This window comes from Rhodamnia argentea, chromosome 3, assembly GCF_020921035.1.
Source record: "Rhodamnia argentea isolate NSW1041297 chromosome 3, ASM2092103v1, whole genome shotgun sequence".
Lineage (NCBI taxonomy): Eukaryota > Viridiplantae > Streptophyta > Magnoliopsida > Myrtales > Myrtaceae > Rhodamnia > Rhodamnia argentea.
In genome coordinates, this window is record NC_063152.1 from 14,155,478 (window position 1) to 14,169,634 (window position 14,157).

Sequence of the window (14,157 nt, forward strand, 5' to 3'; positions counted from 1 at the left end):
TGTAACGGGCTTCAACCACGTTTCTTTTTGTGATAGGTGGTCACGGGCTTGTACAGTGACCCTCGAAGCCCTAGGTTTGATGAGTTTGTAGCAGTTATGTATATATATACATAAGTGTGTTTTAACATCCCAAGTTATCGTAGTTTTGTTAGTTTTCGTACGGGGATTGTTGTTGCTTCCGTATGTGTTGTTTTAATTTTGTTGGCCTTTGGATCCCGGAGAACCGTACGCGGTCGTGGCCGGGTGGGATGTCGACGGCTTATAGGGTTTAGGTCATGACATAGCGGCAATCCCAAGAGTAAAGTAAACTGCCACGTGGCATGCATGCGGATGTGGGACACGCTACAAAACTATGTCTGCGTCATGCATCATGTAGCAGTCATTGAAGTGAAGTGAAGTCGTGTTATGTGGTGAGTACATGAGTGAACACTCAATAAGTTCTGATATTATATATAAAGAGAGAGAGACAGAGATGAATGTCAAATATAAAAATTCCATCACAATTTGAGAAACATCAGGAACAAAATAAAAATTTCGTATTTTCAAATCAAAATATTGGTTTGACTTTCTGTTAAGAAATTAGTGGTATGCCCCACGCATTACACCCATTATTGGCAAAGTTTCTAGCTATTGTTTTCTACGTCTCCTTAGAAATGCTGATCCCTACGAACCGATGTAAGCAATTAACAATGCCTTTGTTTTACAGAACGGTGCGTTTATGAGCTAATTATATTGATACCGGACAAATCCCGCCAATTACGTACGCGCAATGGGTAAGACTCCACTACTTGATGGCTTCGCGGCCTACCAGTCAACCAACTACTCCTTGGGTGCTTTTAACTTATATATTCATGTCAAGCGGTAAGTCCGTCACATTTTTGTTTCTCTTTTATTTGATCACTTTTTCTGTAACATGAAAATATTTAAATGGGTAAAACGACAACTCAAGTGCTAATGTTTATGTACGGTATTCACTTTGATATCGTTATCTTTTCTGGATCACTTAAATGCCGAATTTTTTTAAAAACAATTATTTACGTGCCAATTCCGGTGAGGTCGTCGGAATTTTTAGCCGTTGGAACTAAAGTGATTGTTTTTTGGATTATTTAATTATCAATTTTTTTCGAAAATAATTATTTAAGTGCTAACTCCGGTGAGGTCACCGAAATTTCTCATCGTTGGCACTAAAGTAATCATTTTTTCTCCGATTTGGCACTTAAGTATATTGGCACTTGAGGTGTCCTTATGCCCATTTAAATATGCAAAAAACCGACGTAACTAGAATTAGGTTACACAGATTATGATAGCAGATTAGCATTTTGAATTTCTTCCCTTGCTGGATTTGATTTGATTTAAAATATAACTATGTGGGTAGCTAGAGATATTAGGCCTTTTTTTATTTTTTTGGTCAAAGAGATATTAGGCTTAAAGAGTATTTGAACTTCTTCTATAATATTATATAAAATACAGATGATCTCCTACTTTTAAGGGATTTCAATCTTTTCTTTTCATTCCTTCAATTGATTATCCTTAATAATTTATTTTGCAGATATTATAGCTATGGAAAATACGTGAAATTGATAATTCTATTTTATCTCACAATTAGAATATGATAATTCAAATTTGCTTATGATGCAATGACTTTCATTTAATAAATTCCCCTATTAACCTTGAAATATCTTTCTCTTTCGACATATATGAATAAAGTTTCTTTGTTACATGTATTTTAGCAACAAATCTTTTCCATTAGTTACTTCTGATAAAGTTGTTTCGCTTAAATTTTTCAAACGCCAATTTTGCTGCACGTAATTTTTTTTTTTTTACACCACCTACTGAGGATCATTTTAAAATAACATAGAGAAGTGGTTTTTAAAGCATAGGAACTACTTGCTTTTGTGTACTAGTTCGTATAATCCGCATAAACATATACAAATGAAGTAGATAATAAAAAGCACTATGTAGGTAAATGCTCACCTTAAATTGTTTTACAACTCCTGTGACATTGCGTTCGCGCATATCAAGTCCCACTAATTTCTTTGGACCTGCAGAAAATTCTATCTGGCGAGAATATCCAGGCCATTCAACCCATCTTAGCTCATTAGGAAGACATATAGGACCTTGAAAAGAAACCTTGCGCAAGATGAGCAAACTCAACTTTGTCATCTTTGTAAAAGCATCACAATTGATACACATCTTTCTCCACACATGTAGCTCCACCACTATGGCTTTTACAGTGGAATTTTCCTGTATGTACACAAATATTTAGGTTATGCATATTTAGTAACTAGAGTCAAAGAAAAGGAGCAAACTTTTGATTGTATTCACAACTCTTACCACGTTGCATGAAAGAACATTGTAAACATCGTCATACAGCCACAGTCTACTGCGTCTCCCGGGATCATGACATTCTTGCTTCACAATATCCATACCCATCGATTGAATCAAGTCGTGCATTTGTAGTATTCCGGACTCGATTCTTATCATGGACCTCTCAAAAAGAACTTGTAATCCTAATGTTGCTTGAAAATCGCAACTGTTGAGAACTTTATTGATGTGCTCAATTTTCCACCCCTTAAAGAAGCATGCGATGTGGAGAAAAATCTCTTTATGATCTTCATCTAGTCCATCATAACTTATTTTGAGCACATCATTGATGGATTTGTCGGGAAACCTAGAAAGTCTTTCTAGTATATCTTCCCATTCTCGTTCTCTTCTATTGTGTAAGAAGGAACCGAGCACCTCAAGTGCTAAAGGAAGGCCTTTAGCATGATTTAGAAAACCATCCACTAGATCTGTCCCGATTTGGTGTGTTAGAAAAGCATGCTTACTAAGCAGCTCACAAGCTTCACCGTCATCCAACGCTTGAACTTCATACACATACACATGATCCCAATCTAGCTTGGGAGTTAGGAAATGGCTATCTCTTGTAGTAATGAGGATCCTACTCCCATTACCAAACCAATTGGCTTTTCCCGCTAAAGCACGTAATCGGTTCAAGTGATCCACATCATCAAGGATGACAAGAACTCTTTTGTGACCAAGTCTTTGCTCTATTAGAGTAATACCTCGGGCGACATCGGACAGTACTAATCGTTCTTTAGGCAATAATATATCATTTAGTAATTGTTCTTGCAAAGTAGCTAAACCATTGCGATCTTTTGAATTTTCTCGAACATTTGCCGGAAAACTCGAACCTTCAAATTGTTTGGAAATATCATTATAAATGGCTTTCCCTAAAGTTGTCTTTCCTATGCCTCCCTGTCCCCATAATCCCACCATGAGAACATCATCTATAGACTCGAGGTTCAACATCGATTTCAATTTAACCACTCGAGAATCTATCCCAACCGGATGCTCAGCAACATGTAAAGGTGTTCGGCCTAGGTGAGTTGAGATCTCCTTCACAATTTCTTGTATAATCTTTGCCTCATCATCTCTAACAAAAAAAAAAAAAAAAAAGGAGTGGTAGCATCGTTTTAGCAATTGGAAATAAGAAAACAACGAGCAATCACCAACCAACATTGACAAAGCAATGCATCTCATTTTCAGATAATTACAGCCAAAACAAATTTATTCCGACCGAGTCGAATTTGAAATCGTAAAGCTCCACACCAATCAAAACATGCATCTCTATCTACTTAAGTTATACATGTTCTTTTGCTTCGGACATGACGATTGACTTATTCTCTAAATTTAGTCAAAAAGAGCCATTTAGGACTTTGAACGGTGGTTAAGATTTGGATTCCAAGTTTATTGAATTCCCCGAAGCACGGTGTCATTGCTCTACATGGGTGGCATACACTAATTATCCTGTATGAAACATTGGGAACATTTTTATTCCTTCCAAACAAATGGGGCAAGGGCAATAACACTACTTAACATTTTGTCCATTTGTCAATCAAGTTTTAACATTTTATTTTTATTGAAAAAGCCACATGTCTGTCTTATGGATAACCACATGTGATTTTTTAGAACTGAAAATGCTACTTGTGACAAGTTTAGGACTCGGATGACCAGAATCCAAAATCTATAGATCTCGAATGACCAAAATGAAATGTGAAGACCTCAAATTGCCCAAGCATTAAATGTTTAGAACTTCTATTGCACATTGAGGAGGGCAACAAGGATCCAAAAGAAAGAGCTATAGACCTTACTCGAATGAAACAGGGCTTAGCAAAAGCCGAAGGCAGAATTCTATTGCTCTAAGCGTAAAATTAAGTTTTTTCTTTTCTTTTCGTGCCGGTGAGTTCAAATAAGTATTGGAATGCTAAATAATTGTCGGTGGAAAAAGGATCGACGACTTATAACTTTTTAGTAATTTACCAATGATTTCGTGAATTCACTAACTTTTTTTGTAATTTGAAGTTCACGAATTTTGTACTACCTTATCAAATTTGATTTGCATAACTTATGACAGCGAATTTATTTTTTGTATGAGATTACTAATATAAATTAGAATGACTTACCAACCTTTCTCATATGAAATAATTACCTTTTAGTCTTGGGTTACCAAATCTCGCTTGAGCTACTTGTTAATGTTTACCTATATTTTTAGATTTTACCAATTATTTCTATTGGGTTAATAGCTCTCATTTAAGTTACTTACTAACTCATTTCAGAATTTGCCAACCTTAATTAGAGTAAATTATCAACTTTTCTTCAATTAAGTTATCAACTAATTTTGGGTTATTAATTCTTATTTGAGTTACAAAGCAAAGTTTAATTGTCTTTTAATCATAAACTTTTCTAATCTTTTGCCGAATTTCATTTATATTTCCTAACTCTTACATGAAATTACTAACATTTGCAATTTATTCATTCAATTATTTTTACAAACAATATCCATACTTGTAAAGATTAGTTTCACATACAAAAGATGGAAACCCCTCTACTTACCCATCATTCAACGTCCACCCGATCAAGTTTCCAGCATTGAAAAGGGCATTCTTCCATCTCTTTATTTCCTCCGAATCCTTTCCGTGCTTAGACTCATGCTTAGCCAGGCCTCGTGCATAACTCGCTCTCCCCTTTCTCACTTCTTTTGGGTCGACTTTATAAAACACTGGTCGAACGGTGATGACCTTTTGCGCATTGCACTCCATAATCTTGGCCACCTCTTCCAAGCACCACCATGAGGAAGTGTAATTCTCAGAGAAAACGATAATTGCGATGCACGATTCTTCGATGGCCTTCATAAGTACTGATATATTGTCTCCCTTCCTCAATTCTTCGTTGTCTTGGAAAGTGTGTATTCCATTCTGGACTAACGCTCCGTAGAGATGACTGACGAAGTTGTTACGTACCTCTCCTCTGAAACTCAAGAAGACATCGTAAGTCCTTTTGGATTTCGATGAAGAAGCCATTGGATGATGGAGTTCAACAATCAAAATGGACTATGAGCTTAAGATTTGATGCGGTGTTTTGACGTAGCTCGGACACCACTTGATCTTCTTGGTGATTCATTCTTATACTAGAGGAGAGAGAGAGATAGGTAACTTTTTTTAGTACTTTAGCAAATGGTGGTGGTTAAGGATGGACTAAGACATGTAAAGGTCTGAACACGTGGACCTTTTTCACTGAAGACCGCGTGCCACCGCGTTATTCGGACTGTGCGAGCGACACAAGCTTCTCCATGGCCGACAAAAGTAGGTCACGGGCTGATAAAAAACGACTTTTCTTGCTTCCTCGAAAGTTCATCCCCATAGGGTCAAAAAAGAAAGTTCATCCCCAACCTCTAAGAAGTCTTTTTTTTTTCTTGCTATATAATAATCTACCACATGACCCACTCAAGAGACATATAAAATTACACGCGATGAAGAGTACCAGCAAATTCGACCCAAAAAAAAAACAAAAAAAAACAAGAAGTTTACCGACATTCAGGGAATAGGTTTCATCTGTTTAATCTTCATTTTTCTTTTTTGAAAAAGAAGTATTTCATATCATCGGGTTAGCTTTCCTTATGGGTTCACTAATAAGGAAAAAACTTTGCTGGCTTCCTCGAAAGCGCAGGCAATTCCCAACCTTCGAGTAGTTGTCTTTCCTTTGTTTTACTTTTCTTCAAGTGATCAATAATAATTTAACATATGCACAAGTAAAGGCCCTATTTCATTTTTTTTTATACACACAATTATTAGCTAAAGACCCCTAAAACGTCCGCAAACCCTATGGACTATAAAGTCTAAGCCTTCACCTGTAATCTTGCTCTCCCTTTCTATGACCATTCCAGAAGAACGAATAAGAGTAAATGGGGGCATGTGCAGACTGATATGGGGCGACCTTGCATGCAATTTACCAAATAAATGTTAGGAAATTGAGAGTACTATTGAATTCCTTTCGGACACGGTTTGGGTATTCTTAAGATTTGTAGATACAAGTTTTACGTGATGAATGATTTGGTGTGAAGTTAGATTCTTATGAAATGGTTTTAGTTAAAGTCTTCGTCCATTACAGGACAGCTGGTCATACCCTATAAATTTGGGGTATGTTACATATACAAACGTATTGTCATGAAATAAAGATGAATACTCGTAATATTTTCACTAATTAAATGGGCGATTAACTGCCGACGACAAAGCTAACATCTTCATGCTCACCCGACAAAGTTTTCGGATTTTAGATTACTTAAATGTGGACCACAAGACTGTGTAGTTCGCTCACTATTTGATCTTCTCGTTGGTTTAATCATGTAATAGAGGGCACAAATGCCTGACTTTTCTCTGCGGTAGGGTCAACAAACAATAATATTAAATCTATCAGTAATATTAGAACTTTGGAGAATGATGGTGCTTAAGGATGGACCAAGATACCTAATAGGTGTGAACACATGGACTTATATTCACCGAAGACGGCATACAATGGCGTTATTCAGATTGTCTTATTGACAAAAGCTTCCTTGTTTGATATTAAATTTATTTTCTTAAATTCTAGAAGAGTATGACGTTCAACATAAAATAAATATTTTACTAATATGCTGGCTTCGAGGGAATGACTTTCATCTGTTTAGTTTTTCGTTCTTCTTTTTCTTACACGGAAACTGGAGTTTAGTTTATTCATCATCAGGATAGCTTTTGTCATGGGCTGACTAATAAGACAAACTTTTCTGGCTTCCTCGAAATGGCGCTCCTGACCTTTGAGTAATTGTTTTCTGTTTGCTGATTTTTTATTTTTTTATTTTTATAATCGTGGCTATCCTAGAGCTATGTAGCACGGACTCGCCTGTTAGGGAGATTTTTGCATGTCGGACACGGACCGACATGCGCCAGACACTGCCGGACACGCGGTCAACGCGTGTCCGAGCTCCGACACTTGGTCAACAGAACGGACACGAGTGGGACTCGCGTGTCCAGTGTGTAGGTGAGTCAAAATTGAAAAAAAAATCCAAAATTTTCTGATCTAATCTCTTTCTCTCGCGGTCTCTACCTGTGGCGCTCTTCTCTCTCTCATGTCGCTGCTCTAGGCCTAGTTGCGACTCGCCGCCTTCCCTCGGAACGGCAGATGCATGGAGAAGACCACAGATCTAAAAACCTTAGAGGGGCGTCGCCGGAGGGAGGGAAGGAGAGATAGAAGGAGGACGCAACTCCAAGAGCAAGACAAAGAAAGCACGCTTGGAGAGTGAGTGAGAAGGGAAAGAGTGCCGCTGGAGAGTGAGGGAAGCAAGTCAGTGAGGAAAAGAGAGAGAAAAGAAGAGGTGAATTTAGGGTTGGCTGATCAGTATACTGGACCCGTGGACCGGTTCAGTCGTTCGGTCCGTTGATCTGATTTCAATCCGGTTTCACGTAAAAAGATGAAAATTTAAAATTATTCAGAATCCATATTGTCATGCTGACAGAAAAATATATAAAAATATATATTTAATATATAACGTGTTCGAGCGTGTCGAAATTCTGTATTTTTTAAGAACTCACGTGTCGGCGTATCGTGTAGTGTCGTGTCTCGTATCCCGTGTCATGTCCGTGCTACATAGCCCTAGAGGTCCACAAAATATTTGGTATGCCCCGTGAACCAATCAAACCTAGGTCTTTGACGTGTATGCTGGCAGTATTTGGTATGTCCCGTGAACCAATCAAATCTAGGTCTTTGACCTGTGTGCCGGTAGTATTTTGTATGCCCCGTGAACCAATCAATCTAAGTCCTTGACTCTGCACGCTTTTTGTTTTTGGTCGAAAGCAAACTGCATAGCTGATAATTAAAGGTTCTCACAAAAAGAGCCCAAACGAGGGGCATCAACTACAAGTAACTCCCAAAGGGGTTGAGGAGGGGACGAGAATCAAAAGGCCGGAATACAATTAGATCGGTGCATTTTGGCGACCCAGTCGGTCACCCGGTTGGGTTCCCTCTTGCAATGGGCCACCGTTATATTTGGATGGTGGGCTAGGGGTATTTGGGCCTCGCAAATAAGAGGTTCGGCCTCCCAATACACTTTCATCTCTCCTTTGACCGGAGAACTAAGGATAGAGTCGGATTCAATGTGCACTAAAAGCTTCTTCTCGCCCACATCTCTCTTCGCTTCCAGTAGCTTCAAGCCAGCGACCAAGGCCCTAGCTTCAGCCAACAGAGCAGAGCAAGGACGGATTTTCCTGTGAATCCGTCAAGAAGGACCCCGTTCGAGTCTCTAAGGACTCCCGTGATTGCTCCATCTGTTCTGGCATCTCCAACCGGAGCGTCAACATTCAATTTCAGATTTGGGTTTTCCGGAGGGATCCGGATGGGGGTGAGCTCGAAACTGCGGAAGAAAAGCTTAGATCTTTTGAATTCCACTTGCGGTAGCTTGGAAGTGTTGCCTCTGCTTCCTCAAGTAGGTGTTCTGCGTTTGGCTTTAATCCCCGAAAGACTAAGTTATTTCTTTTTTTTTTCCATTTGCCCCAGAGGATGATGGCAGCCAAGTCAAAAGTGGGTGGGTGGCTTTATTCGTCTAATTTGTCCTGGAGCCAAGCGTCCATACGAGAAAAGCTTGGAGGACGCCTTTGACTTATGTTATGCTTTTCCTAGAACTGTTCTGTCCATGGACATAGATATAGCCAAATGGGCCCGGGGGCCCGGAACCGGCCCGTTGACCAGGCCCACAGTTCTAACGCGGAACCGGAACCGGCCCTCAGGGCCGGTTCCGGTTTTTAAATTGTCGGAACAGGCCCGGAACCGCTGGTTCCGGGCCAGTTCCGACCCGTTTTTTTTAAAAAAAGGGGGAGGCACGGGAGAAAGAGCCGTTGGGCTCGGGAACCGGCGATTCGGAACCGGAATCGGAACCGCCGATTCGGCCGAACCAGCCACCTCTACACGGACAGAACAAGAAAATATGCTTGGTAGTTTCCGCTTGTTAATTGCATACAGGACATAGGGGTTAGGAGATTATGTTTCGCCTGAAAAGATTGTATCTTTTGGGTAGGGCATTCTGACATATATTCCATTGAAAGATTCGGACTTTTGGGGTTCCAAATGCCATTCCAGAGTTTTCGGGATGGTTGGAGGGAGATAGAAGCCACGTCCGTGTTCTATTTCTGTTCCACTTCTCTAAGAAAGTTGTAGGCGCTCTTATTAATAGAGAAGTTCCCTGTTTGATTTCTAGTCCATTTCAGCTTATCTCCGAGAGGGAGGTGGCTTAGAGGGATAGAGAGAATTTCCTTAGCTATATTCTCGTCAAACATAAGTCTAATTGTGCGGGTATCCCACTCAGCTTTCTTTTTCTGAATTAATTCCACCACTTTCACCGAGTCTGATTTATTTGCTGGACCTCCTATAATTCCCCTCTTAAGCCAGCAGTCTTTCCTAATATTAACTGACTCTTCGGTGCCAATGGACCATCTCACTCTACCATGAAGAATGCTCTGCCACCCCCATGATGGTTTGGATCCTCTCTCGGCTTGTAAAATGTGACGTCCCGAAATTTTGACATCTGTAAGATAATTGGATTTAATAAAAGTTAAATCATGAATTTCAGCCTGAGAAATAAATTTGGATTTTTGAGTATTTAAGAGACGATAATTGGATATTCTGGAGACGTCGGTCGGAGTAATTTAAGCTCCGATAGCTTAGTCGTTGCGTAGTAGTATTGAAACCCTTCGTGCCAAAGTTTAGCCCCGATCATGCCCTAGCCTTGAAAGTACTAAAATTGTCACGCCCCGAACTCGACGAGTACGTGAACATCCCACGAGGCTGTTCTTCAATGAATGATCTCCCGGGATTCTTCGGCCCACAACTTAAGAACTTCCAAAGGATATAAGCATATGGAAGCAATAAAACATCTCTAAGCAAGTTTAATACAAGATGACTCGGGACAAGAAGGTACGTCTTTTCACAACACCAATTACGAGTCCAAAGGTTTCAATTCTAACTTCCAGACAAAATGAAATCCTTAGGGTCACAAAAGTAAATCCATGTTCTACAATTATTTCCTCACATATTCATCCTTGTCAAGCTCGGTTTCCATCATTTGGGACACGAAAATGTTAATCCCACGACGGGGTGAGATATAAATCTCGGTTAGCTAGCCCTAAACCTAAACTAGGCTATTAGTACCTCCAGACATCTTTTAAAACAGTAGATAAAGTTCATCAAGCAATTTAACGTATGGTACTCAATGCATCACAATAAGTCATCATGAATGGCATATAACAAATACAATTCTAAGGCATCCATTTTATCAAAATCATGTTCCTCGTGCCAGCATCATAACAAGTTTATATGCAAGGATTTCTTCTCAATTTCATCACAATTCTCTTTTCAACGGCTATGCCCACGTCAATACGCGTCGAGCTCTTCATGCTTCCGATACCAATGGCCAAGTTTAACCTACTAGCACAATATCAAATCCGTATTCCAGGAATCAATTCACATTTCACCTTCATTTCTCCTTTCTCAACTCAATAATTTGGCCCTCATTCTAACGCCTCAAGATAATTTTAATTACAACTCTGCAAGGCATAAGACCCAGGGAATCACATATCCCCGCATGGCACAAGACTCATGGTATTACAATTCTTAACCTCGCATGGCACAAGACCCGGGGAATCACATATCCCCGCATGGCACAAGACTCGGGGTATTACAATTCTTAACCTTGCATGGCACAAGACCCAAGGAATTACATATCTCCGCATGGTACAAGACTCGGGGTATTACAATTTCAATTCACTTATCCCCGCATGATCAAGACCCAGGGTATCACATATCCCCGCATGATCAAGACCTAGGGTATCACAATTTCAATTCACTTATCCCCGCATGATCAAGACCCGAAGTATCACATATCCCCGCATGATCAAGACCCAGGGTATGATAGGCCCTTAGGCTCATATCTTATTTACCTCAACTTGCCATCTCATGTTATGTTTCTCGTTGCATAAGGCTCATAAGCCAATCTTGTCTTTCAACAGACCTCACGGTCAAGTATATTTCAATCAAGCAAATAACAATGCTTTAGACATGAGAAACCGATTCTTCTTTTACCAAGAGGAGTAATCATGGCCGTATACTTTCATTGCATGGCACAATCTCATATATATTGGGAATCAATTACACAACTCATTTTCTTGCCATTTCAAGCATAATTTCTCACACAAATGCTATTCAAGGCCAAATACCATACGACCATGCAAACACATGAGCACCAAGTACACATATTGCCAATTCAACCATGAAAAGATCACAAGTTCACCCCAAGGAATCACACAAGATTCAGCTATGTTGGGCCACATTTGGTCTCTAGCAATACAAGCACAATTCACTTCATAAACTCATCAATTAAGTCATTAATTCATCCCTTAGTACCCTAACGTCCTAATAAAGGGTTAGGGGTCACTTACAAAGCAAATTGGACTAGCTTAATCCACCATATGAAGCCTCAAGGTCCAACTTCAATTCTGTCCAAAAACAGGGCAGTATACGGTTTGAGTTCAATTGCACAAATCAGCCATGAAACCACTTCTAAACTCCAATCCAATTCGTGTACTCCACAATAACACATTATACTATATCCTAAGGTGTCTTACCAAGAATTTCAAAGCCAATTGACACCTCAAATAGCCTCCAACAGCTTCAACCCAAACAGGCCAGCATCTAACCAGAAACTGTTCTTGCAACAACCAACTTAAGTCAGCAATTAAACTTGCTATAAACTTCAAATTATCCCATAATATTCTTGCTAACCTCTCAATCTATGATTATAGAGGTCTCACCGAAAATTTGAAATCAAAATGACACCTTTAAGGCCTCCAATCAGTCCGATTCGTTTAGGCACGCAGATGGTCAAATTCTGTCCTCCAGAATTCACCTCAAATCAGCCATGAAAATTCTTCAAATCTCAACTACACTTCCAATCCTAACTCAGCAAACTTAAGTACAACATGTCTAGAAGGTCTCACCACAATTTGGAAGCCAAATGAGCTCTGGAAACTGATGCAAGAAGGCTCTCTCTCAAACCGGGTTAAATTCTGCCTCGTCCAGACCTTTGTCCATTCAAATAGACCTACGGGAAAAAAATACCGGGCCAAATTAAGCTTATAATATGTCCCTGGAAAGATAAGACGATAAGATTTCAAATGGAAGTGGTCTCACCTCAATCAGATGTCGGACAAAGAAGTTATGGCCGGAACAGTGAAGCAGTCGGGACAGAACAGCGAGCTGGCCGAGTAGAATAGATTTTGTTTGTGAGGAAATGAAGAGGAAGAAGGGGCAACGTGGAGAGGGAGAGAGCAAAAGTGTTCAGCTGAAGTCAAGAGAGAGAGTGTGTGTTTATCACCAATAATTGGGGTTGGTCAAGATGTGAATAGTAGGTCAATAGGGTTAATTATGGATAATTATCCAAAAATTCATATTTGGCCTTATTTTCATAAATATATTGGAATTTATTGACCATCATTGACCAATATTTCTCTCACATTTTCAACAGCCCATGGGGGTGTCAATTGATCAAAATGCCCTTCATCCTTCATTAATACCAAATTATACCTCCCGGGGGCAAAACGGTAATTTCGCACCGACAGGTCAAATTTTTCGCCTTTCCAATAGAAATTACCCTCGATGACGCGACATCCAATTCATTTCAATTGTTGGCATTCTTCATTGTCAGATATCCGATTTCGAGATCTCATTCCATCATTAGCCTCGAAGAGGGTCGAAATTGAGAATGTCACAAAAATACCCTTAGTTGTTTGAACCAAATGACCAATTAATCCTAAAATACCAATTTACCAAAATGTTCTTGAATTTACGCACTACAGGACAAAAATATTCAAACTTGATTTGACCTCTAATGGACCCCTCAAGTCAACTCACCAACCCACTAGTCTTTTCACCAACCACCCATCAACTCAAGTTTTGTTTCTCTCTCTTTTATCTTTTCTCTCTCTTCTCTCTCTCTTCCTCCTCCTCACGGTTTCCCCCCATTCGATGACATCCCTCCCGACCCTCCCTCTCCTTAGCCGTTATTGCTCCGGCTGACCACCATTTCGCCGCCTCCTCCCGCCATTCTACCGTCGTCGCTTCGCCACTAGCCCGTTGTCAACCCGCCAAGTTGAGCCCCGCGAGCGGCTACCGCCGACCTCCACCCGAGAACCCCGACCCCCTTTCCTCCTTCGCCCATCGTTGCGACTACCACGAGCCCGCCGGGTCTTCTGCGATGCCGTTCTCACCTTAGCCACCCTATGCCCCCGTCTCGACCAACCCCCAAGCTCGCCAAAACCCGACGCTCATCCTTCGTCTCGTCGTTGAGTCGCGACCCGCAGCCCCCAACCGAACTCAAGACCAACTCAAGCTCCACCGGTCACCCGCATCGCCGCCGAATCCTAGTCGTCATTGTTGTCGTGCCATATGGACCCATAGCCGATGCCCCGCCGCTTGTCCACCTTCGCTGCGAGCTAACGCAGGCTACTCCCACGGTTCTTCGCCTCCTTTAGCAACCCCGGCCCGTCAAGCTCGCAGCCCCATTGCCACCTCGGACCACCACCCTCACCCTTGCGCCTCGTCGTGACTTGTCACCACCTTAGCCGCCGACCCCGGTGGTTGCCATGTCGCCGTGGACCCGAGAGCCCTCCGTCGCCGTGAACCTGTGATCGTCGTGGACCACCGCCATCGTGAGTTAACCCTAATCCCCGATTAGGACGTTAATTTCCTTTAGGGATAGATTAATTAGTGTTAATTCTGAATTAGTTAGTTAATTGTGAT

The 14,157-nt window shown here is 40.7% G+C and overlaps 2 protein-coding genes across 2 annotated transcripts in view; both read right to left on the bottom strand.

Annotated features, from left to right (window-relative positions):
• LOC125314483 (tRNA-specific adenosine deaminase TAD2-like) overlaps positions 1–14,157 on the bottom strand; it is a 636,221-nt gene that overhangs the window by 125,767 nt on the left and 496,297 nt on the right. The gene's annotated exons all lie outside the window — the stretch shown is intronic.
• The window catches only part of LOC115729247 (disease resistance protein RUN1-like), a 1,053,956-nt gene that overhangs the window by 13,610 nt on the left and 1,026,189 nt on the right, over positions 1–14,157 (bottom strand). The window contains exon 5 of the mRNA XM_048275572.1: positions 1,975–2,193. Within this exon, the coding sequence (XP_048131529.1) occupies positions 1,975–2,193 (219 nt within the window). The remainder of the gene's footprint in view (positions 1–1,974; positions 2,194–14,157) is intronic.